Source organism: Aspergillus flavus, chromosome 2 (genome assembly GCF_009017415.1).
Source record: "Aspergillus flavus chromosome 2, complete sequence".
Taxonomy (NCBI): domain Eukaryota; kingdom Fungi; phylum Ascomycota; class Eurotiomycetes; order Eurotiales; family Aspergillaceae; genus Aspergillus; species Aspergillus flavus.
Genome location: NC_092409.1, coordinates 6,167,564 through 6,192,159, shown reverse-complemented (window position 1 = coordinate 6,192,159; position 24,596 = coordinate 6,167,564). Strand labels below are relative to the sequence as shown.

The following is a 24,596-nucleotide window of genomic DNA, read 5'->3' as shown; positions in this document are numbered from 1 at the left end:
CTCCATATTCTTACAAGCAATTAGTGCGAATGCAAGCATGGGGGAGAAGGGGGGCGGGGGGTATTATAATAAGCAACCACCTTAAGGTAATTGGTCAAAAGCAGATAAAGTACATTCGGTAGGAGATGTTGAATTCTCCTAGCACTGAGCTACCTAGGTACCGTACCGAATACATTCAAGGCCTACCCATTCCGACACTGGACCATTCCCCGGGCCAACCCTGTGCTTAGATGGGAGTAACATCGACCCAGAAGCGAGTGTTATCTGACTCGTATTTCTTGTCGCTTTCAATCTGGGACTTGATCCATTGAACAGCATCGCGGTACCCTATATCCATTTAGCATCTCTTCATGCATTGCGACGCAAAGCCACGGAGTGAGAATACGCACGTTTGATGTCGGCGGTGTTAGGGTTCTGGACACCACTTGCACCATTGCGATGTCCAGCGAACCAGACGTCAAAACCGTATTTGGCCTCTCCGTCGTGGCGGGCCTTGATATCCTTACCGAGGTCCTTGCTGTAGGGGATGTCAGCATTTGCAGAGTAGATTGTGAAAGTCCGAGTGACAAAGCCACGCTGACGTACTTCAGAATTTCGCCGTTGCGGACATCATTAACGCTCTGCCCTAGAAACTCCGAGGCTGAGGTGCGGAGCATGTACCAATTCTGCTTGAAGATTCCAAAGTTCGTGGCATCTCCAGTCTTGCCGTCACCTTGTATGCATGATCGCGTCAGTTGATCTCATCCTGTATGCGATCATGGGAGGACACATACCGTAGCGATAGTCGGTGCCCATATTCGTCGTCTCAAGCATAGCAACTGCCAGGTCCATGGTGTTGCCACCAGCACTGATCACCTGCTGTTTGCGAGATCCGAGACCAGGGATCTGCTCAGAGCCTCTCCGGTCTTCACGCGCAGTGATACTGGCGCTGTCGGGCAAGGCCGACGAGAGACCGGTTTGAAAAAGGGCAAGAGTGACGGCGACGAAAGCGTGGAACTTCATGGTTGCTGATAAAGCAGTATGTATTACAGTTGTTCGATGTTTGCTGTTGCGGATGAGACTGCGTTCTGGAAATGAAGAGACATGCCAGAGAAACGCATCCTTTTATACTAGAGATCCAGATAGCTCGCTCTTGTGCTCTACAGTCTATACTTTTGTCAGGATCTGTTCTTGACCAGGATCAAACAGGTTTCAAACACTTCCGTTCCAAAACTGGAAGAGATCTTCACACTCAACCAACGGTACGGCGCACTCTCATTGAGGAATCCAAGAGTAGAAGTGCGCTTGGCATGAGTATACGAGACATGTCTAGCGTCTCATTCCGAATTAGCTTTGCAGAGGATTTCCGTCGAACCCAGACAGCTTCATGCCAACCCTCGGGATATCAATCCGGAGCAACAGTCCGTTACCAAAGTATACTAGTCGTCGATCTAAAGTTTATCTTCTTGCTGAGCAGACATTGGTATAGGCTTACATTAGAGGAGTTACAATCACTCGTGATGGAGCAGATGGCGAGGCTTGAGTTGTATTCTACGCCGCAAGTGAACACCAGAGCTGACAGTCTTCGGCTTGATTGGACACAGACGGATCTCCATGACTCGTGTATACCCCACTCACTACCTGAAGTCGGTAACTAGGGATTCGACCAGTGAGACACGGCACACGCCAGTTTTCGGTGGATCTTTGTCGGCCGTTAGGTTCTAGAAGTCGGCAACCCCCGACTATTAGTAGCATAATTCCACGTGCTTGCCCTGTAAATAAGATCCATTTATCACCATTTTTACCGGAACTCGACGGCTTCCTTGAATTACCCGGACGCCTCCATGTCATGCATTATACACACCGTTCCAAGGTTATCTTGACGCTGAACACCGAAAGGGCTTTCTATGCCTGCGCCAGAGAATATCAGGATTAATAGACACGGGCCGCTATCAGTCAATTGTTTCAGAGACGTTTTCCCTCGTCGAACAACGGATTCTAGAAACGTCGAGCGGGAAGTCGACTCACTCCGCGAATACGCGCAGGCGTAAAGAGCCTGCGCCTCCGGATACTAGCGAATCGGAAACGGTCGCATAGAAAGAAGGCAAACAAGTCGACGTGGTCCACCCATTGGAGATGGGCCACGGAGAGTAGAGTAAGCTGTCTCAAGCTAGCCAGTTTGAAGCCATGTCGGCGTCATCGCAAGGGTCCCAGGCGGGTTGGGCCACAATAGGCATCTTTCTGTACCTACCAACGTTGAGGAGATAGGTAGCTGCCTGGAGAGTGATTGATGAATCTGACTCAGTTAGCTATTGCAGAATGGGAGCAGCATGTGAAAGGTTGAGCAGAGATATCTTCCAAAGGACTGAACGGATTCTGACACTGTTTCAGCGGCGCTGCGCTTCGCCTGGTAACTCATAGAGTCATGGAGCGTTTGCCATGTGCATAGCTATGTGCTACATATCGACGCCACAGAGTAAGACATACCCCCTATTGCACCATTCTCGTCGGCTAAATTTTTAAGCCTGTGCATGTAATTCTACGTGAGCGAATCGCGTAAAATCCATAACCATGCACCTACCAATCGAAGATACATTTGTACCACCGAGTCTATTAAGTGCTTTAGATCGTGCCTCTTTGCTAGTCCACGGTCCTTTATATCAGGGAAATGTATTGTCCGCCGCTTTACCTCGAGGACTATCCACGGGCGACGTACGAGCCGTCGCTCAAACACCCAAGCCGGGTTTATTATTTCTGCCGTAGTGAGACACAAATACAGTATTTATGTCAGCGTCGCTATAATAGCTATATTCGCACAAGCTATACGTCAAGCGAGGCAAAGATGTTGAGAACAGACCAGTGCCTCTGGCACGTGTCCTGATCCTTTCTTTCTCTCTTTCCTTTCCCATTATGTCTCCCTTTTTTCTCTTGTGTCATTTTCTCTATTTTATAGGCCGGTATTAAATGTGTTTGCTTACTAACTTTTCGGGAATTCTTCTATTCGAAGATCGGCCGACCAGAACAAAAGCCAGGGAGTAGGGCTTTTGGGGCGTCAAAGTTTATCGTGCCCCGTTTAGGCCGAATACAATAGCACTTACAAATCCTATATTGGAACACCATTCGTCACTCGCGGCAGCTTTGTTTGGATTTGTCTTTTCTAGCTCCGTGGCATCATCATACCTTTTCAGCAACACTATCCCACCTGGTTATATCAAGAGATGGCGCGATGCTCCAACGGCATTGGTGTTTTGGAAGAGATCGAAATACCACCTACGCTGACATATCTCCGTTCGATAAAGTAAATACCTAGAGCTAAAGCATCAATAGATACACAGCACTCGTTAGCCGAGTCGCTATTCTCTGTTCACTTATTTCGCGAGTTGATGCACGTATATTTCATATGCGTAAGAGCTACCTTGACCGTGTATGTCACCCCCGGCAACAGAATTTTGATTTTGATCTTCGTTTTGACATGCGAGCAAAGCTCTCCGCTTGACGATTATGCAGGTTTAGTTGTACTGTGTCAGGAGCTAAGGCTTGCTAGATCGCTTAGGAACATCTGTTTCCTACTAGGGATGTTAGCATCTATTTCAATCTTGGACTTGGGATATTGGAGGCACAGCTTCCAAATTAGAGTTGCCCTTCAGTAATAGAGTACCAAACCAAGATACAATATAACTTTCTTCGGGCGTCGGACTCAAAAGTCCACCCCACATAGAAGCGAATCTAGAATTCACCAGTCATAGACACACCTTTGGCTCATACGGAGCCAACACGGCTCTAAGTCGTATTTAACCTAATTGATCGATTTTCATTGTTAAAGGCGTTAAACTCACAGGTGCCATGTTTTAGTGTAACTTTATGTCCAGCGATACAAAGGAGTGCAGTTGACAAGTCTTTTCTTCGGCTTCCTGTTATAATAATCTTTTGTCGCAGGTTAGTTTCTGGCATTTTATTCAATTTTAACCTGCTTGAGATGTTACAACATGCGCACTATCATTGTCTCTCTGTTCGTTGTCGTCCTTGCCTCTGCGATTCCCGCGCCAATCGATATTCCCAATCTACTCAATCCTGTCAGTCCAGCTAGTCCTGCCAGTCCAGTCAATCAAGCCAACCCAGTCAACCCAGTCAACCCAGTCAAAAACCCAGTCGGGCCAAAGAAGGTGGTTCCGGGTACAGGCTTTATGGTCCGGACCAAAAGGTTTATCCCGGGTGTAAGTCAATTAATTTACCAGTTACCGGCAGAAAATATCGCTAACCTTGCTAAGAAATGTTCAACAACCAAAAGGATATGCAGCTCCACAGAGGGTAAAAATAACTGGACTGTTGAATGTAGCACCGAGGTAAGGACACTCCTACAGCTATTCATCTATCATAAAGTATATGTGTACTAATTTCGTAGTGTTCTGAAGGTCTCTGCACCATCGATACTGGAAGAGGTACGAATGTGATTAAGCCTACGGCCAAGTGCAACATCAGAAAGTCAGATATAGTGTGAGGGCTTAAAGTTTCGTGAAGTTTGACAGCTCAGAGATGGTTTGTGAAAGGACGGCTGAAGGGAGAATTATTCGACGTGTGGGCAGGTATCTCTTGAACAACTTCAACGAAAGAAATACCATACATCACCATAAACTTATGTCAGCTGAATTTCTTCTACTTTTTGCATGTATATTTAAGGGAGAGAGTTCAGGTCCAACGCCAGTCTAGTCTCACCCATACAATAGTTTCTAGACTACCGCATTATGCATCACTTCCTGCATGTTAAATTATACGACTAGATCAGCCCTTATTAGCGTGCTCACGGCAGAGCCGCGCAATGCTATAGAGATCTTTTCAAAATTATATATAGAAGGGAAGCAGCTCCTTGTACATAAGTACTATATGGAATTGAAGCTTGACACTTCGAAGGTCGAGCCTATAATACCCCCGATCTCCCCAGCGGTAGTTCCTGCTAAGATTCCCGTCCCTATTAATCCTCCATCATTCACATCACGAAGAAAAATGCTTTTGCCCCCTTCCTGTGGACCAGCACGAATCAGAAGCTGATCGATGTATCTTTGTGTCTTTTCCTTGTAGTACGGATAATGCTGCATGACCCCGCCGGAAACAGCTACAGCCAGTTCTTCCGGACCATTTTTCCACCTTGTTGTGGACTCATCAGTCCGTGCTTTTCCATTCGAAGCAGTCGGTGCTGAAAGGTCTCTATGATTGTGAGGAGGTTGTAAAGCAATCTCTCCTGCACATACAAGAAGACCAACGATAACTGCTGCAACCAGGGAAGTCGCCCTATCCTGGACATAACTTGCAATGACACGCAAATCCCGGGAAGAATCCGGCGTCCAGCGCCAGTCACTCATGGAAGGCGGCGGTAGCTCATGGGACAGCTCCATTGCCAGCCGCTCATCGGACTGGTTGCAAGCTACCTTAAGAGAAAGGAAATCTGTTGAAAGCGAGTACTCTGCAACCAGATTCGCAGGCAATGCTGAGCGTGGGATACCTAGCACACCGTGAAACCAGTCAAAGGCGATGAGCCGCACTAGCTCACCAACATACCTTCCACCAACCATCAACTCTAAGGGTTGAAATCCCGGCCTTTGACAATGCTTGTCGAGCTCTGTATCCCATTTAGTTCGAAGATTCAGCTCAAAGATAGGTGCTGAGGCACTAGATAAAGTCCACTCCGTCGAGACCAGAGCCTCCTGGGCACTTGGATCTTTCTCGCGAATATGCTGGATTTTACGTTCGTGGAGATCGGCTATCTTTATCGGAACAGTAGCATTGGAGCCAGCACCTACAATGAAGCCCATTACGGCGCGCGTATTTGGGAACGAGTGGATTGTATACGCCAGCGAGCAAAGTGTTGACGAAGTATCATTTGTCATCGCTGCAATCCTTAACTTGGGAAGGTTAAAGAGTTTTCGTCGTTTGACAGGCATGCGCTGCTCATCTTCACCAGGGGACCAGGTGTGACGCTCGTAACCATCCAGTAAAGCCTGGTGCAAATTAAGATCAGTCTTCAAGGCGAAGCCTTTTCCTGTTGGCATGAGAATGGCCTCATTCAAACATTTTTGTCTGTTGTTCATCGTCAGTTTTTATCTCGTGACATGCTTACCACATGTAGAAATCAAGAGGCCAACCTGATCGGGAAACAAAACGAGATACCTGTCGTCAGCTCGCGGGGTACCTCTTCGCTTGGACTGTTCAGACTGTCTCTGACAACATCTGCAATACAATCTCCGATGAAGGTAAACAGATCTGGAGCACGGTCTCTTCGCAGATGCTCCTCGATTGGCCAAGCCTTTTCTAGTGTTCGTCGTACGCGCTGTTGATCACCTAACAAGTCGATAAAGGCTACTCGGAGATACGAAAGACCAACGTAAACCGCTAGATACCGGCCCGTTTCCAGACCAGTTGGTAGCCGAGTGATGGGAGTGGGGAAGAAGTGTTCGGGGGACGCCGCTAGCTTCTTGTAGGTTAAGGAAAGGCGGTATGACAAGTCATACAGAGTATCAATTTCAATACGAAGCGGCTGGAGAAAACTCGGGAGATCCGAGTATGATTTTGCAGATGTGTGCGACATGCCGCCTGAAGATGTAGCGGAAGAGAATTCGGTTCTCATCTTCAGCAACGCGAAATGTTGTTGCAGTTCGGCATCCCCGTGACTTGTGGACAGGTGACTTTTCGGATGTTACGCTGTCCCGTTGCCCGATGTCACCTTCCATCGGGAACCCTAAGTGGTTGCATACGCATCCAACTCTGCCTGCCCGTCACCTCTAACATTGTGTCGACCTTGTCGAGGTTTTTCGTCCATTAAATGGATACTCAATTCGTATGATTAGCTGATCGAACGAGTGGAACAAGAAAACAGGTTGTCAATATAGTTACCGATTTAACTATAAAATTGTCACGAATTCAACAGTACGGTTTAACTCAAGTACGAATCATACATGATAGAGTGGATTCAGAGCTTGGGAGTTGTGGATAACAATGCTTTTATATTCTGCGCCAAGCTTTAGCCACTTATTTCCGTGACCCGGACGCTTTTGTAAGAGCCAACCCACCATTGATCTCGATTTCTACCATGTACATGGCAACATGTCCAACTCTTCTTTTTTAATCGTTTTCTCTGTAATAATCCCCCAAGATTGAATCCCCGGGACAGTGTTGGCAGATCTCCCATGATTGTCTTCATTTGATTATCCCAAGCGCCCGGACTTCTTCCACCAAGTAGCCTTGCACGCCCGAGGTTTCTAGCCGACTAAGAAGAGCCGGAATTAAATTGTTTTTGTTGTAAAGGACTTAGGAATTTAATATGGTTTTAGGCTGGTGATGCTAAGAGGTGAAATCTTACCACTTTATTGAGCGACTTAGAGTTGTCTGAAGAACTCTCTGGTCGTCATGAAATATATATTTCACACATGGTTGTGGAATTGCCGGGTACATTATAACAAACCATTTGGGTTCTACAACAAGAAGCCCGCATGAGTATGCCAGCTCAATCTGTGATTTTATGAAGCTAGGATGGAGGTATTGTTTTCTTACTTGTGCATCTTTCTTTTCCTCCGCCCGCCCCCTTGTCAGTCCTGTCTGATACTACAGATGCATTCCGCCAGGCTGAGTGTGGCAACAGTATGTTGGGGAGCAACATATTACCTATGCGCCCTGGAGACAACTTACAGGATTACACTAAATTGCATAAGATACATATTTATAATAGCATATCAAAAATTATTGTTCTATTAGATGTACTTCAAGTGGTAATGATAAAGGTTAATCATTCTACAAGCGCGAGATTGAAAGCATGATTATGCGAGCTGAGTATATTAATCTACCACACATACTATATATCACATCACACGTCGCGTATTAATATACATTACTAAATATCATCACCAATGCAAAACACCACAGTCGCGCCTATCATGCCCTATGCAAACGTAGTTCGATCACAGATCGGTATGTTCGATGCGACGAACGGATCTCAAAAGAGCCAAAACCCTATCGGAAGCAAGCTTCACAGTGAACATGGAGCCCTTATCGTAAATTAGTTCGCAGCCGCAACAGCAAATTGGACCGCGTTAGTCACATCAACAGCGTAGGTCAGGTGAGGGGGCAGGATAACGACGCTGTTGTTGCAAATAGTATCTCCGGCGTGGCACACAGTGTGCACACGGGAAGCATCAACGTTGGGGAAGGCCTTGCCCGCGTCTATAAAATAATCAGCATGTTTCATACATCAATAATCCCCACGGCCTTGGAATTTAACGTACATGGGTCTCCGAAGAGGAGGACGCTGCTGATCTTGCTAGCGTCTGCGGCAGGGAGCTGCTCAACGGCGTTGTGAACAATCTGGCAACCCTGAGAGTAGCCGCTCATGACGAGCTTAGTGTCAGGACACTTGGAGAGAACTTCGCTGGCCAGGGATGCCCTGTTTGAATAATGTCAGCTGCGATTTTCATTGTCCATCGGAATAGAGCGAGAAGGTTTCGACACAATAGAGAAGAGACGTACATTGACTTGCTACCGGCAGCGTCACCTCCAGCCAAATAACCCGCGACATCTGCGTTATAGCCGTTGACGCCCTGGAAGCTCAAGGCTTTCGCACCGACGGCTTGCTCAAAAGCTTCGGAAAGAGGAGGTCCAACAAGGACACCGACCTGCACAAAGTTAGAATGGAAATAAGCACTAAGGCAACGAAGCTTACGTTTCCGGGCTCACTGGTTCCGCGGGCGAAGAGAACGGTGTAGTCAGTGCAGACACCAATATACCCATTTTGCGTGGTTCGAGCACCAGTGAGGTCGGCGAGCAATTGATCAAAATCGGTGATCACACCCGACACCGCGTCGATGGTGCCATCGATGGCAGGCAGATGCGACAGAAGAGCGCTGAGGAACTCATTCAGGGGAGCGTTTCTCTCAACCAGAGCATTGCTGGGAAGAGGGCTTGCGAGAACGCTGGCCCCGAGGAGAGAGATAAAGAGAGACTTGATAGCAAGATGCATGGTGGCTGAAGTGGAAGGGCTCCGTGAAAGCTTTGCGCCGTTGGGTTGAGGCTAGTTTGCGAGGACAATCAGAACTGTGATGGTGTCTGAGCAGCTGTCTTGTTTTCGGGGGAAGACACGCTTTTTATACATCTCTAAGCCGTGTTCCTTCAGCCGTCTCGACTTCCCTATACAACCAACATGTCTCAAGATTCATCCAAAACGGTACGGCGGGCCTTCGGCGTGGAACCAGAGCTAAGGAAAATCCGATATTCGGGGAGTTCCTTTGGATACTCGGCGAGAGCACATGCTGTTTCTTCAGCAAGTCCCTCGGCCAAGAGCGTGGATTAATATATCAGCGTTGCATCCTTTTGGGTGGATCGCTGGAACAGGGCGAATCATTTCCTTGTAGAGCCAGTTTGATTTGGTTGACTATATTTTTGTGAAGAACAAAGTTAGACAGCGGTACGGCTGGGGTTCTTTGTTTGCTCGGCCATGGACCAATCCCGGAAGTTAGAACGATAGCCAAGGCGATACTGTGGCCTGCAATGGACCTCTGACAAAAGCCCTCGTATTCGTAACCCCCGCGGTGCTTGCGTCATGGCAATCAAGTCCTGTACTGCGCCCACGCGGTCATGCGGGCGGTTGGTGGCCGTTAAGCTTAGATGCTGGCCAACGAGACGCCCTGAAAGTATCCGACTTGAGTGCCGTCTTCCCCGCATTGTCGCTAGTCAATGCACGACCCCCCACCGTGGTGGAGACGGAGGAATCCTGACGATTGGGAGTTGCTCGAATGAGTGCGGCCTTAGCGAAAAGGCGCACCAGGGTTCCCGTTCCCTCGTGACTAGTCCTCTCTCGTTCTAAGGCGGTAAATAGTTCGACCCTGTGGCTGATCTTCTACCCGTCGTGAAGACCCGCGCATCCGAGATTCTGAACAGGCACCAACAATCCACGGAGAGACGTCCGGGTTTACCCTCCCACCGGTTTCAGGATCGTCTACTCTAAGCAAGTGAGAAAAAGCTTCGAATACATCGGGAAATTCTCCGTGTCGCGGGTGCGGGACACACCGACCAACCCGGTCGATCTACTGACTACGGAATAAAAATCCCTCATGACTTGCTTACTGGTCGTTGGTAACCCCGGTATAACTCCGGACCTGTTTGAGTGACGGGCTACAGGTTGTTCGCATTGTGTGGTGGAAGGGTATCACCCCTTCTCTACTAGATGCTAACTAGTACGTACGAACCCCCCTGTCACTTTTAATGCTTAATTCAACGGACTAAGTGTGGTGACACCAGGGAGGGTCCTGATCATGAAATACCGAGTTCGCATGTGTGTGAACTGGTCAGGGTGACATTGGGTGGAGGTGTAGCTGAAGAGTGTGGGTTGATGTTGGTTTTCTGAGCAGAGTTTTCCAGGGCTTATTCGGACATGTGAGGGATGGCTCTTGGCCTCGGACCAATGGAAACTGGAAAAGGAGCGACTTCGTTCCTGGGAGTTCATTCTGGTTTGTAATGCCAAGATAGCGGTCCGAGAAGCTTGTTGACTAACTGATACTAACTACTAACTCATACCAGTACAGTGACAGATGCTATTTTTTCCGGATTCTGTAGCTCACGCTTCCTAAGAGAAAGTGGGAGAGTCCTGACAGCCTGGCTTCCTCTCTCTTCCCGTAGTGACTATCGGGGACCAGAATGAGGAACCGGTGAGAGCATCGCCGGGAAGGATTTCCACGGTCTTGGCCTCGAACCAACAGCAAGATCAGATTTACTAGAGCGCATCCCGTTCCCAAACATAGAGACAAGATTACCTTCACGCCGGCTTGGCCAACATGCCAAGAGACCTTTTTCAAGGAATCTCTCAAAGGTCTTTCCTGAGGGTAACTCGGGTGCGGGCTACTCAACAACTCGGAGCAGGCGTTTTCCTGATGCCGAACCACACACCAACAGCACACAATGATTCTTTCTCTTAGAATAGCATGTTTAGCATGGGCTGAGGCACAATGGATCTAGTATTGCCGTTTGAGGTGTTACTATCCATGTCCACATATGTCCACTCCTCTAGTGTGCGCTTAATCAACGACAAACTCTCTGGCACGACCCACACTTAAGAGGCGCGCATTAAGCGTTGCAATGCTGTTCCAGAACTTGAAGACAAAGACATTGGCAGGTAAATATCCATAGATATGAGTTTGACTGTCAGAGTCGGTCCAGACCGGCTCCTATAGATAACAATAGACCGGGATTGGCTGGGAGATAAGACACCGACACCGCCGGAGCTGTCAGCATCGGACTGAGCTGGAAGAATTACTTCCGCCATATGTATACGGGCGGTTCGAGCGGGAAAAACGGGAGGCCGAAGATCCCGTTGTGACGACCCTTACATCCCCTAAGGATTTTCACCTTATTGGTCCTAAAGTTGACCAAGCATTCTGAAGTTCCTTTCGTTTGTGTCCACCCTGGGACACACGTGCAGAATCTTGACCGTTTTTTGCAGATGTGAATGTCTTTTCTCTGCAGCTCCGCCGTCCTGCAGATCCACGGGAAGCGGTTCGAAATGCGCACGTTAGCGGACCTTGTAGTAGATCCTCCTGCATGGTGTTTATTTTCCTCTGCCAACGTGCTGAAAAAGCTCCATTCGAAGCGTCGGGTCTACATCGGAATAATAAGACATGCTCGATGTGAAGAAGCTACGGGAGATGGTCGCCGTTTGCTGGAGATCTTCGCCGACAAGCGCAGATCACCCGTGTCAAGATATCCTCGCGTAGCGGGACACTTGTCTGTTTCTTCGGCATGCATATCGGGCTCTTACAGCGATACCACTCCTTGTTGTTGCGTAAAAGTATTTCTTGTTATCCCGAATATATCTTCCGAACTTCGGAGGTTTCATACACTAGCTTTGTGTAGTCTAACAGCTGCGAACAGTATCAGGTGCAATGTTTTCTACGTACGCGCTATGTGTGGACGACAGACCGTAAAACGTTACAACAAGACTGGTAATGGCCTGATGTCCTGGACAAATGACATACGTGGAGTCCATATCAGACTATGTATCCGTCCACGTATATACCTTCCAGTGGTTGTACCGATGGGGATCACGACAGCATGATTAGATAAAGAATACTACCATGAGATAGCGCTAGAGTGTAGAGCTGAACGGATCATGAGGTGTAAGGCCTCTGTTAAGGAGAGCATCCTTCTTAGTCAGTCCGAAGACGTGTTGTTCTAGCCTTCAACGATAGTCGCGCCTAGAGAGCATATTCGCTCAGGGATCTGCCTAACCTGATTACAAGGTGTGGTCGTTTTGGCGCCAGCCTATCGATCTGGAGTCGCTTGATGGAACGCTCAGCCGCAAAGCTGACACTCAATCCCAGGAAGGTGTGATTGAAGGATCTGCAGCCTCTCAGAACTCCACTATAGACTTACAAGGATAACCCTTAGGGGAGTCTGATTGGATATCTGGCCGAACACAAGAAAAGAAGGAGCTTGGCATCAGCCCTGGGCTGTGTCGCTTTTGTTTCTGTGTCACAGTAATTGTAGATGCCATGATTGTTAAGTGACCGCAAACTATACATGATTACCGCCGTCTTCATTTCGCAGCCGAGCATGTTGTCTCCTTTCGATAAATCGTCTATCGTCGTTGGACCTTTTACCATCTGATTGCGAGACGCGATAATCCCACGATGGGCTTTAAGCATCATCTTCGGTCTTGCTTGGACGTTTCAGACGTCCCGCTTATCACATGTTTCCTCTTTCCATGGGCGTGGATAGTCCGATGCGTACAGAATCCTGGGCCTTGTTCCAATATAGCACTATGTCTCACTCGGTTTCTTGATTCGTTGTGGGCACAATCGAACAGGAGTGTTAGCAAGCCAAGAATAGGACTTCATTCTGCTCAATACGGATACCACGGCCCACGGAGAGGGCTGTAAGTATCCATCCTTTCGCAACTGGCCGGTATTCTAGACTTTCTTAATGTCATATGGTAGGACATCCACACTAGTTCCCAATGGTTTACTCACTAAGCATCTGCTAATTGAATATCATTATGCACCATTTGGAACCCGCCCCAATTCTCAACTAACAAGCGAACTCCACGACGGCCAAGGATTCGCTCCATGTTAGAGACAGATTCAACAGGAAAATGGCGCCATTCATTCCATTTTGGAAGTCCGTAGTGACATCGTTTGTCTATATCCCCTTTGTCTGTCCTGCTCCATATGCCACCATCGCGGTAACCGTCGTTAAGCCCCCTACTTTCACACCTTGGCCTTTGCACACATTCCGCACGAACAAGTTGCCTTGTAGGTGTACCTTTTCTACTGCTGGTGTAACTGTGATCACATAGAACAAAGACTTATTGCCCTGGCATATTGCACTTCAGCGCTCCTCCTAGAAGTGGAATTGTTTGAACGATGCGGAGCAGATACGATTAACAAAAGTCCAGCAGAATGGTGGAGGTTTGGTGACAGCCTTTGTCCCTTAGCTGTACTAACAGGTCAGTTCCGCCACCTTACGCGAAAAGATATTTCTCAGGGCCACATACTTTCTATAACGAAGTGAGGGTGGTTGACTTTATGGTCTATTTCTCATATCTTGGTGATGGAGGTAGTAGTCCTGAGGCGCTCAATCAACGGTAGGTTAAGTCCCGGACTTAGCAAGAGATGTGCGATTATGCCCACGTAGAGGGGTAACTAATAAAAATGATAAGACAGGTATGTGAAAGAGAACTTCACTTCAGTCATAATCATATGAATCGTCGGCTTTGCCGTAATGTCGTAGCATATACTACACATATAGCAGCAGAGTAGGTAGGACACAGAGTGGCCCAGAGTTCGCCTATTCCCCTGTCATGAAGTTTGATCTAACAAATAGCGGAATGCAATTTAGAACGATCGCGAACAGAATTCATACCTCCCTCCAATCCTACACATTTCCCTCCGATTACCAGGCATATCTGAATTGAGCCCTCTCCCAATCCGTCAGATCTAAAAGATCCGTCTCTACAATTCGATGCTCGCCAGTACTCTGAGAGGCCGCTGACTCAAGTGCCCGTTTATCCCGGCGCTTGTTTTCATTCAGCAGATAGAACATGAGGGCCGCTTCAACTGAGATCATCATGGACGAGGTAACGAAATATGCACGGAATCCGGTAGGATAGGTTGGTGCTTCATGCGATAGAAAGAATTGCGGCGTGATAATTTGGCCCACGCAGTAGCCGACGAAAACCATAACCTGGAATGAGTGGAGTTGAGTCAGATAGCTATCAAGGATACCTGGAGATGTCAAAGACTCGCGAACTTACACTGACGGTCATTTTCTTGGTGAATCCAGCAATGTTGGACGATATCAGGGACATGCACATTATATAGGATACCGTACAAGTCAGCAGTGAATATACAGCACCCAAGCGCGACATTTTCCGATCGGTCGGTAGAGCTGCTCTCTTGTAAGTCATAAGTCAGTAGTATGCCAGTGTTCGAAGCTTACTGTATAACAGAACACTGCCCACAAGCACGCATACATTGCTAAGAATCATGGCAATACATCTGCCCTTACCGATCCACGAACATACAATACCCCTAAAGTCGTGAGCAGGCCACCAGGAACGATGGGGTTTTTAGGACTTACGCAAGTAACACACTGACAAGCTGGACGGCATGTTCTGGCATCGCGACAACAGTGGACTCGACACTTGAAAAACCAAGGCCCGTGAGAATAATCTTGTTAAATGCGTTTAAACCGCCTCCGGGTATACACTGTAAAAATACAATGGAGAACAGCATCCACGCCTGAGGATCGCGGAGGGCTTCCTTGACTTGATAAACTTTGTATTGTCGATTGTGAAGACCCGCGTGGTTGTGAAGCACCTGTATTTGCCAGTGTCAATCACCATGGAACTGAAAGCGAGCATGCACAAGAAGGAATGTTCCCACCCGAACAACAGCAATCTTCCTCTCCCGAGGTGTCAAGAACCACGCCGACATGGGTGAGGAGGGCATGGTGAAAAAGACTATGATCCCCCACAGCATCGTGATGGGACCAAAGATAAGATATAGATACTGATCTAGTCTCAGCAAGGCAATCCGCTTGACAGACAAAAGGAAATCTTTAATCATACCTGCCATTGGGACAGTTTTCCATGCACATGGCCGATGCCGTTTGAGACACCATCACCAATAAATGCGCCAATTGGTCCACCAGCCCACCAAATACATGAACGCAGGGCATGCTCATTCTTCGTGAAGTATTGACTGACTAATAGGGTGAATGCAGGATTGTTGGAAGCTTCGAAGAGGCCTAAGAAGAACCGATTCACGGCGAGTGTTGCGAAATTAGTCGACGCGGCAGTTGTGGCGACACAAAGTCCCCACATGAAGATCATGGACCCTATCCACTTGCCGATAGGAAGCTTTTGCATGAAGATCGAATTTGGGTATTGCCAGAACAGGTATCTATAGCTCTTAGTCAGTCAGCACGCCCTAGGACAAAGACTGTTGATTCATACCCAAAATAGAAGATCGATGATGTCCAGCTATACTGTTGGCCCTTCAGGTTCTATTTGAAAACTGTAAGCTTTCCCTGTTAATCACTGCAAAAAAATGTTTCCATCACTTACCAAATCTGTTCTCAGTCCATAGACTGCAGCAGTGGATAGGATACCTTTGTCGATGAAGGAAAGGATATAGCTCACAGTCATCTGTCAATAGGGTTCTGTCAGCAGCGAACCAGAGACCAGATGTTCCATCGCAGTTACCATTGGGACAATGATCAAGTCAATCTTCCAGCGGACGACAGACGCTTCCTTATCGGTGAACTCGACATCTATCTCTCCTGACTCCCCGTTGAATATTTTGATAGCGTCATCGTATCCGTGGGGTTGCTTGGATCGTTCGACATCCGCTCGTGGGCAACTGGAGGCAGCGACATCCAGGGCCTTGGAACTCATGTCTGCCTGCACTTCGCCCAAAGTTTCCAAAAAGCGGGATTTATTGACATGGCAATCTAATATATAAGGACGGTGAGTATAAGGGGGTGTCAGAAGTCGGGGTTTTATGAAACTCCGACAAGCTTTTAATCAGACTCACAAGACTGTTTTACGCACCGGGCAAGGGTCCAAGACATTCCCCGCACAGTGTCCACATCATCTTCACATCTCACTGACTGAATGAATCTAGTTATCCCATGTGGAGAACAGCGGGATCGGCGCGGGCCTTTCTGAGAGGCAAATCATCCTTCTTCTGTGGTGGCTACTCCGTACTGACAGGGATGAATAAGGGGTTTGCAGAGAGAGCATGATAAAGAGGGTCGGCTCTTCCCGATGGGTCGGCAAGCTACCGATGGCCTTCCAAGCCGTCGGGAACCTGCCGATGCTGCTCTATCATCAAACAATTGACAAAATGTTTTTATAAAACACTTATACTCGCTATGAATTCGACATTCATTGATTGAGAAACATACAATCCGAAGTTAAGATAAGAAACGAAAACCAACGTGGAAGATCTCCTAATTCTCTCTTCTGCCTATGCCAAGCCCTAATCTTTAACGCCAATATGCCAAGCGAACTAAGCGGCGACAATTATCAACATGTCGTGGTGCACGGGTTGCCCTATGACCGCGGTTTTTCGCATGGACAGCAGGTCAAGGATAAGATTCTGCGGAATATTACTCATTATAAACGGCCAGGGAATCTTATCTCATGGTGAGACACAACGCCCAACCATCTCCCTTCGACCTGCTCATACTATAGTAGGCCCACCGCACTGAGAATTATTCGGGAATGCTATATTCCAGGTTTGGAAAAGTATTGGTTATCGGGCCTCAAAGAAATGCGTGGCGTCGCCGACGGTGCAGGAGTGGACCTGGAAGATATAATCTTATTGAATGCACGATATGACCTCTCACACATTAGCAATCCTTCTACAACGTGCGATGACCCAACTCGAAGTCTTCATCAGTTAACCTCGGAGGCTGAGGATAAGCCTTATTATCCGTCGTATCCACGAGCGTCTTCTGAATGCACTAGCGCGATTATCCTATCCGAAGCGACCGGCAATGGGGAAGTATACACGGCCCAAAATTGGGATATGTCAGATCGGCTCTACAAGGAAGACGGTATCATCTACCTAGAGGTTCACCCGCACCCTTCAGAGAATCTACCGTCCTTGTTCCTTGTAACCGAGGCAGGCCAGCTGTGTCGATCAGGAATGAACTCGGATGGGCTCGGGCTATGTGCAAATTCACTCTGCAGCTCAATTGATGCAATACCCTTCTCGCTTGATACTGGAGTGGGGAAAGGGGAAATGCCGGCCATTCCTCCGTCCTCAGCTCTACGACGACTATTCCTAGAAAGCCCTAGCTATGCCGACGGTCTCAAGCGGGTCGCCAGAACACCCCGTCACGTTTCCTGCAATTTGATGCTGACAACCGCAGATAATATGGGAATCTGTTTAGAGATCACTCCCAGAATCATATTCAGAATATCTGGGTCAGCTGGCTCCGATACGCCGTATATCCTACATAGCAACCATTTTAAAACGCAATCCTTCTTGTGTCAGTCCGAGATCCAGGATACTTTAGCCGGGGGCAGTTCTTGGTATCGTGCCGACCGGCTAGAAGTGGGCATCCGAAGAAAAGCGCTCATTGGTTTTCTTACGGAGTCCGATATTATGAATGCATTCAAGGACCACGCTGGATATCCTCACAGTCTCTGTGAGCATTCGGCCCGGAAGGCAACTGAGGGCCCGTTTGTGCAGCCAGGTCGTCCGAATCCTTATTCTGGTTCGACATGCACAGTCAGCTGTGTTATTTATAACCTCACCAAGAGGTCGATCAAAGTATGTAAGGGGCCTCCATGCAGGGGGAACTTTCAAGAGTTTGCCCTAAAACGGGCATTTGAGTCTAGGCGATAAATGAGATGCAAAATGTGCATACATTGGGAATGGAACAGTATTCCGCCTTCCTATTTAGTCAGGGGATGGACTCACGTGGTCTCCATCTGCATGTCGATGGACCATTTAGGAAATTGGTATGGAGCGACTTCACGAAGATCGTTCCTTAGACGAGCGTTGGATTACTCAATGAGGTCGCATTGGGGAGTGAAGAATGGTGGGGGCGCCCCGTTTAGTGCGTGAGCTGATTTGTCTAATGGCCTGGACCCTTTAATACTAAAATAATCCCCCAAAACCAACCAATTCTTCGATTCTCCACTTGATCCTGTTATTCAACGCAATCCAACATTTTCTTGCTCACCACCCACTATTTACTACGTGATTGTTTTCAATGAATGATCCGGGGAATCTCTCATCTTCCAAGCGAACTCGGGCACCCATCGCGTGTCTGCGCTGCAAACGACGAAAAACCAAAGTACACTCGAAACCCCTGACTGTAATACTCTCATGTCGTAGTACTAACCTCACGTAGTGCAATGGGACGCGTCCAGTATGCACGCCATGTCAAAAGGCGAGAGCTTGTATATATATGCACCTTTGAAATGAACCATGTTTGTCCAACTGACGACTGAAGCTTGCACCTGGGCAGGAGTAAGCCATATGGGGGCCGATATGGGTGAAGAGTACGCCAGCCTCCTACAGTATACCCGAAGTTTGGAGAGCAAAGTCGCCGAGTTGGAAGGTCGTGCCCAGCGCAATATCACCCCGGCGTCGGAGCACCAAGTGACATCGGTAACAGCCGAGCTGTCAACCAATGTGGCCCTGCTAAGTATGAATGCCACGGCCGAACCTTTCTTCGTCGGCGCGACCGCGGGCTTTTCTGTGTCGAAAATGGTGGAAGGGATATTGTCTCAATCGCCGTTTCCACACCCAGCGCTTGACTCAATCGCATCTTCAAGCATGCAGGCTACCAACGATGTTTGTCCGCCCACGAACAATCACACTAGACCCGATCCCCAGGTCGAGCGGAAGCTAGTGGATATTTTCTTCAGCCGAGTTCACCCCCGATACCCATTTCTAGACAGGTTCAGCTTTGAGGAGTTCTACCAATCCTACCAACTGTCTAAGGATACAAGTCGGGTTAGTCCATCCAAGCCGTTCCACCTTCATATGGTTCTCGCAATCAGCGCCCGCATTATGCAGCTTCATCCGGAAATGGGCGGGAACATCAACCCGGAGTTTTACTATTCGAACGCTACTCGATATGTTGATGAGGCACTGCAGGTTCCTGGGCTAGAGAGGATTCAATCATTACTTTTGCTCGCGCTATACATTCTTCGTACCCCGGGTAGTATTTCTAACTTAGGCGGCTGGCACATCATTGGATTCGCGGTTCGGTATGCAGTAGAATTGGGAATGCACCGCAACATCAAGTGTGGCGGCCCACGAGCACAGGATCCATATCGTATTGAGATTCGGCGACGAGTGTTTTGGAGCGCTTATGTTCTTGACCGTGCTGTATCCTTGACTCTAGGACGTCCGTTCGCCCTGTCGGAAAATGATATCGATGTTGATGTATGTCATTCGCTCAGTTGGAGGCATCATACCGGTTGGCTAAATCATAATCTACTTATCAGTTACCTGTTGCTCTGGAACAAAGCCCTGTCAGCGGAAAGGAAATTCAATACGACCAGTCCTCTGCGGCACTTACTGAAACAAAAACCTCGAACCTATCCTCCTTCGTACACTTATGTCGGCTTAGGCGACTGGAGAGCAGGATAAAGCAGGAACTTTACAGTGCTAGCAGCCCGGCCACCATGCCGGACTATACCTATGATACAATAATCGACTCTTATCGACAGGAACTCCTCGAGTGGTTGAACAACATACCCTTTTTTACACCCGATGGTAAGCTACAGGAAGGCTACTCTCTGTATGATACCCCAGAGTTCTTCCGCATACAATACAGCAAGGCTCTGCGCATGCTTCTACAACACCGAATCACCCATTTTACCTCCGAGACGAACTCTCCCAAGGATAAAGAATACCTAGCATTAAGTGCTAGAGCCGCTGGAGACATTTGCCAATACTATAGAACGTTACACCAAAGAAGGCCTTTGGGGTGGAACTTCCTCGCTCTGCATTCCATCTTCACAGCAGGTCTAACATTGCTATACTGTATCTGGGCAGAGAGGGAGCATGCAGACTTAGCTCGATTCGAAGACATTCGCTCATGTTCTAACGTTCTCTTTGCGATATCCGAAAGATGGCCGACAGCCACGAAGTTCCGCGACATATTTGAGGTCCTGGCGAAACGAATGGTAGATCTAGTGTCTCTGTCATCCGTCCCCCACAGTGGTTTGGACGACGCACCTTTTCTACCGGATGCTAGGATTTCGCCTGCTGGGGCTCTGCAAGAATCGACAGGGTTTCCGGCAATGAATCAAGACGACTTCTGGGCCATGCTTGATGAGCTGGTGGATGACGACTATATCCGCAGTCAATTTCAATTGAACGGTGTAGAGAGCTCATGGGGCCTTTTCGACAGCTAACGTGTTATATGTCAGCTTTATGGTCCGTGAAGCTTTTCAACATGCGTAAAGGAAGACGTCTGGCACTGTATTATAGAGCAGCAAGGTATGTATTCTAACACCTGTACGATAGTCGCAGGTTACAATTGAATAAACTTTTACCGTGTATGAACACTTTCTTGAATTTATCGTAGACGTTTCTTAGGCTGCCTTGATTGGCAAATCCCTCTATGCCATGAACCATGAATCACTACATATTAAACAAAGAGCCGCCCATCTATCAGAGCCGACCGATCACCCACTCTTTGCAGGAAGAGAGAGATCGAGGAAAACGGGCAATAGAAAAGGAAAAGGGGGAAAAGAAAAGAGAAATCAAAACTCCAATATAACATGCTAGTTCGTGCCACCATACCTGAACGCCGCTCCATGAAAAGCTCCAGATCCATTTCAATGCTTCAACGTTTTCTTCTCCATGGAGAATAGGAATAACGCCAGTGCACTATTACTAGCCTACCTTAGGCTCAATCCACTGTCATAATACCATGTTCCTCCCTAAGACGCCGTTGCTCAGACAATGACCGTTATGCTTGACGTCAGTCAGCCACGCCCTTAGTGTCGTGGAGCATAGCGTCAATATCATAGACGGTCTCATTGCCACTCTGGCTGCCACTCCGGTTCCCGCCATTCCGGATCGGGGTCAGGGTTAATCCAGGCCGTCTGGTCTTGGACCGGGTTTGCTTCGGCGTCTAAAGCTCTTTTCAGAGCGATCTGATGTTCTTGTTCTTCCGGCGAAAGCGCAGCAAATGCGGCGGTATTGGCGTCCCATTGCGCTACGCACTCCTTGTTCCAATTGCACTGCTCAACCTCTCCGTACACCGGGTGGTTATGTCGTGGATGCTTAGAGGGCCATCCGGAGGCGTGGTAATGGTGCTTGATCAAGGCGTTGCGGGAGTTATGATTCCCGCTATCGGAGTGGCCTTGACCAGCTGCAAATGCCTCGACGGTGAGGACGAGAAACCCTCCGACAAGCTTGGACTCGGGAATATCATGGAAGGTCTTCCATGTTACCTCGTGCCCCGCGTTGATGCTCATCTCGGCCAGCACCGCCGCTGTGAAGGCAGAAGGTCCTGTTCCACTGATGATATCATCGAACTCCAACTCCAACTCGCCGATGGGCTTTCCTTGTTTGACGGAAAGCTCATTTAGCCACTCCAGGATATGATTGACCAAGCGCATCATCACAGGCTGCCGTGGTTTGGCCATAAAAGTCCACTGGCAAAACGACTGCGACTTCTGCCCGAGAATGGGATGATCATTGAAACCGGGTTCATCAATCTCGACTCCAATTACCATATCAATGTCGTGCTCATCGTAGCGCTCCGGAATAAATCGGTCAATTGGTCGGAGAGCCTCGACGTCAATGTCGGCCCAAACTCCGCCGTCCACGTACATGATCAGATATCGCAGTAGGTCGGCCTTGATAATTTGTGCCGTGAGGGTGCGATATGTGTCCACAATGTCTGGGCGATTGAACCCGTCAGGGCCAAAGTGGGTTTCAACGTAGTAAAGATCATTTTGATCAGTCAGTACTTCGTATCGATAGCCGGGGTTCTTGGACGTCCAGCTACGAGCCACGGTAAGGTCGCGCTCCTCAAACTCGAAGGGAGCAACCTTCCATGATTGCCAGATCTTCTTAGGGAAAAACCGGTGGGTTTCACAGGATCGGTAGGATAGACCATCACTTAGCTCGCTAAACGTGTCCGTCATAGAAAGATAAGACACAAACAAGATGGCCGCGAGGCATCCGGGGATGATCCTGCGGATCTGTCTCGGCAGGCAAACTCCGGACATTGAGGATGTCATTGATTATTCCGGAGACGCATAACCCAAGAATATCAATGGATGGAGACCCGGGAGAAAAGGATACCCTCCGACGTTTATGAGCTTCGCGTCACGGACCATGCGGAGATTGCTATCTCGTGTCCCCGCCGCTCAACAAGATTTTTGTTGGATTATCCTTACAGCTTCGTCTTAATTTCGCTAGTTTTAGTTATCCCCGTTAGCGTGCCTGGCCTCGTTGGTGCTGAGTGGCTGTGTTTTAGCATGTATCCTGCCCGTGCTGCATCCATGGACATCATTAAGCTCATTTGGGGTAAAGTCCAGATCCATTTAGTGCGCCACTGGAGCCGCTGCGCACGACGCTATTGGTAGCGTGCCTCTTTGACTGGGTCGACGCAATTCCCACAGTGCCGGGGGGTCTGGGGTAAGCCTCGGCTCCAGGGTTACATTGAGAGCCAAGTATGGACCCCGACGCATGTGTCTTGGTCGCTAGAGGACGATAAGACTCTACGAACAGATCCCTAGCTGACGACTGCTCTATTTAGTTCACAGTTGGCCGGGTGTTATTGGCCACAGGATTTCCTCGGAATTCTCGACCTCATCACCGCATGTGATGTGTGATGCCCTACTCCAGCATTACGTCTCTTATCTGGGTGTAAATTGGTCATTGCCTCTTCTCATTCTCCATTCCCCAGTCTCCGCACGAGCCGGGTCAGATCTCCCGTCTCTGAATCCGCGCGGACCAGGATTATCTCCGCCCTCAAATACCACTTTTCGTCATCCTTCCGTGCGGGCGATTGTGCTGGCCCAGTTCCCCGGGCCATTGAATCGCCATAATGACCAGCTACCACGAAGACAGTGCTGTTGGTGACATCCCCAAAATGCGTACAGTAGATCTGGAGGGCACGTTAGAAAAGGAATATTGGAAATCGCGCCCAACGTCCCCGATCCGATCTCTTCCTACGCGGGCCGCTCAGTGGTGTGTTGATCACCTCCGGCCGGCATTCCTGACCGGAATTGGTGGCCACAACAGCCACCAGAGCAGGCGTACCGCTTACCTAGACGGACTTCGAGGCTTTGCAGCCTTTCTGGTCTACTGGGGTCATCATGAGCTGTGGGCTCACGATGGCATCGGGGCTGAGATGATTTTTGAGAATGCCTATGGCTACCAGAAGAAACATTACTTCGTTGCCTTCCCCGGCGTGCGCCTCTTCTTTTCGGGTGGTCACTTTGCCGTGAGCGTCTTTTTCGTGCTGTCAGGTTATGTGCTGTCGGCCAAACCACTCTCGTTGATCAGAGCTGGCGACTATCTTCAACTAGGTGATAACCTGGCCTCTGCCTTATTCCGGCGCTGGTTACGACTGCATATCCCCGTCATTTGCACCACCTTCGTGTATATGACATATCTACACCTGTTTCGCATCCACGCAACTCCCGAGATCAAATCAACTTACGGGGAGGAGCTATGGAATTGGTATGTCGAGCTGAAAAACTTCAGCTTCGTCTTTCGCACTGGTGGCGAGCCCTGGTTCACCTATAATTTCCATTCGTGGTCTATCCCCGTCGAGTTCCGCGGGTCTATCGTCATCTACACGGCTCTCCAGGCATTTTCGAAATGTCGACCCAATGCACGACTGTTGTGTGAACTCGGATTGATCTTCTACTTCATGTACATCGCTGACGGCTGGTTCTGCGCGCTCTTCATGTCTGGTATGCTGCTCTGTGACCTGGATCTCCGTGCCGCCAGGGACGAGCTTCCTGACGTGTTCATGATGCTGGAGCCGTTCAAAGAGGGAATTTTTTATGCAATGTTGTTTATCAGCATGTACCTGGGTGGTGTACCATCCCGGACTTGGGAGGAACAATTCCTGCGAGAGTCTCCGGGGTGGTACTATCTATCCTACCTGAAGCCCCAGGCAGTCTTTGATTTCAAATGGTTCTATCTATTCTGGGCCGCGACCTTCCTGGTGGCATCAATTTCGCGGATCCACTGGCTGAAAAGCTTCTTTGAAACCCCTTTCAACCAGTATCTTGGCCGCATCTCGTTCGCATTCTATTTGGTCCACGGACCCGTCCTCTGGGTATTGGGGGATCGCCTTTATGCCGCGGTGGGTTGGGTTCGGGACTCGCATGAGACGACCTGTCCTGGGTGGATTAATCGCTTCCCTCTGCCCAAAGTCGGCCCACTTGGACTGGAATTGAACTTCTTTGCTCCCCACTTTCTTTTGCTGCCGGTGACGCTTTGGCTCGCGGAGATTGTGACCAAATTCGTCGATGAACCCAGCGTCCGGTTTGCACAGTGGTGCTATCGGAAGACGCTGGCTCCCGCAAACCAATCATAGTATAATTCTTGCATATATATAGAAACAAACTTTGA

General features: G+C 48.7%; 11 protein-coding genes across 11 annotated transcripts; 5 read left to right on the top strand and 6 right to left on the bottom strand.

Annotated features, from left to right (window-relative positions):
- Positions 1-68: 68 nt before the first annotated feature.
- F9C07_1356806 (uncharacterized protein) lies at positions 69-1,266 on the bottom strand. The gene is made up of 4 exons (XM_041290482.2): positions 774-1,266; positions 586-712; positions 390-517; positions 69-327 (listed from the first exon to the last, which is right to left on the bottom strand). The coding sequence occupies exons 1-4, from the start codon at positions 1,000-1,002 to the stop codon at positions 227-229; spliced, it is 585 nt and encodes a 194-aa protein (XP_041143822.1). The 5' UTR covers positions 1,003-1,266; the 3' UTR covers positions 69-226.
- A 2,699-nt stretch (positions 1,267-3,965) lies between these two features.
- F9C07_1713 (uncharacterized protein) lies at positions 3,966-4,373 on the top strand (the record flags this gene model as incomplete). The annotated part of the gene is made up of 1 exon (XM_071508331.1): positions 3,966-4,373. The coding sequence occupies one exon, from the start codon at positions 3,966-3,968 to the stop codon at positions 4,371-4,373; it is 408 nt and encodes a 135-aa protein (XP_071364134.1).
- A 483-nt stretch (positions 4,374-4,856) lies between these two features.
- F9C07_1714 (hexokinase family protein) lies at positions 4,857-6,598 on the bottom strand (the record flags this gene model as incomplete). Its single annotated transcript, XM_041290481.1, has 2 exons — positions 4,857-6,051; positions 6,117-6,598. 2 exons carry the CDS (start codon positions 6,596-6,598, stop codon positions 4,857-4,859), a joined length of 1,677 nt encoding a protein of 558 aa, XP_041143821.1.
- Positions 6,599-8,023: 1,425 nt separating this feature from the next.
- F9C07_1715 (putative cutinase precursor) lies at positions 8,024-8,980 on the bottom strand (the record flags this gene model as incomplete). The annotated part of the gene is made up of 4 exons (XM_041290480.1): positions 8,024-8,187; positions 8,250-8,407; positions 8,491-8,636; positions 8,684-8,980. The coding sequence occupies 4 exons, from the start codon at positions 8,978-8,980 to the stop codon at positions 8,024-8,026; spliced, it is 765 nt and encodes a 254-aa protein (XP_041143820.1).
- Positions 8,981-11,997: 3,017 nt separating this feature from the next.
- F9C07_2133501 (permease of the major facilitator superfamily) lies at positions 11,998-18,153 on the bottom strand. Its single transcript, XM_041290479.2, has 12 exons — positions 16,713-18,153; positions 16,047-16,661; positions 15,716-15,963; positions 15,578-15,658; positions 15,467-15,516; positions 15,080-15,413; positions 14,895-15,020; positions 14,590-14,828; positions 14,449-14,540; positions 14,264-14,397; positions 13,343-14,193; positions 11,998-13,262 (listed from the first exon to the last, which is right to left on the bottom strand). The coding sequence occupies exons 2-11, from the start codon at positions 16,081-16,083 to the stop codon at positions 13,903-13,905; spliced, it is 1,632 nt and encodes a 543-aa protein (XP_041143819.2). The 5' UTR covers positions 16,084-16,661; positions 16,713-18,153; the 3' UTR covers positions 11,998-13,262; positions 13,343-13,902.
- F9C07_2057781 (uncharacterized protein) lies at positions 12,396-12,677 on the bottom strand (the record flags this gene model as incomplete). Its single annotated transcript, XM_071508602.1, has 1 exon — positions 12,396-12,677. A coding segment is annotated over one exon (282 nt), but the record flags the coding sequence as incomplete, so codon positions are not given.
- F9C07_1356481 (uncharacterized protein) lies at positions 12,997-13,768 on the top strand. The gene is made up of 4 exons (XM_071508012.1): positions 12,997-13,262; positions 13,343-13,456; positions 13,574-13,594; positions 13,670-13,768. The coding sequence occupies exons 1-4, from the start codon at positions 13,103-13,105 to the stop codon at positions 13,711-13,713; spliced, it is 339 nt and encodes a 112-aa protein (XP_071364132.1). The 5' UTR covers positions 12,997-13,102; the 3' UTR covers positions 13,714-13,768.
- On the top strand, positions 15,080-18,019 carry F9C07_2081580 (uncharacterized protein; the record flags this gene model as incomplete). The annotated part of the gene is made up of 4 exons (XM_071508852.1): positions 15,080-15,529; positions 15,593-16,660; positions 16,712-17,795; positions 17,864-18,019. Exons 2-4 carry the CDS (start codon positions 16,512-16,514, stop codon positions 18,017-18,019), a joined length of 1,389 nt encoding a protein of 462 aa, XP_071364131.1. The 5' UTR covers positions 15,080-15,529; positions 15,593-16,511.
- On the top strand, positions 18,154-20,552 carry F9C07_2133487 (putative fungal-specific transcription factor). The gene is made up of 3 exons (XM_071509123.1): positions 18,154-18,324; positions 18,382-19,424; positions 19,487-20,552. Exons 2-3 carry the CDS (start codon positions 18,459-18,461, stop codon positions 20,399-20,401), a joined length of 1,881 nt encoding a protein of 626 aa, XP_071364130.1. The 5' UTR covers positions 18,154-18,324; positions 18,382-18,458; the 3' UTR covers positions 20,402-20,552.
- Positions 20,553-21,028: 476 nt separating this feature from the next.
- Positions 21,029-22,243, bottom strand: F9C07_2055934 (putative glycosyl transferase; the record flags this gene model as incomplete). Its single annotated transcript, XM_041285119.2, has 1 exon — positions 21,029-22,243. One exon carries the CDS (start codon positions 22,241-22,243, stop codon positions 21,029-21,031), a length of 1,215 nt encoding a protein of 404 aa, XP_041143817.2.
- An 812-nt stretch (positions 22,244-23,055) lies between these two features.
- Positions 23,056-24,561, top strand: F9C07_1720 (putative acyltransferase; the record flags this gene model as incomplete). Its single annotated transcript, XM_041285107.1, has 1 exon — positions 23,056-24,561. The coding sequence occupies one exon, from the start codon at positions 23,056-23,058 to the stop codon at positions 24,559-24,561; it is 1,506 nt and encodes a 501-aa protein (XP_041143816.1).
- Between the last annotated feature and the right edge of the window lie 35 nt (positions 24,562-24,596).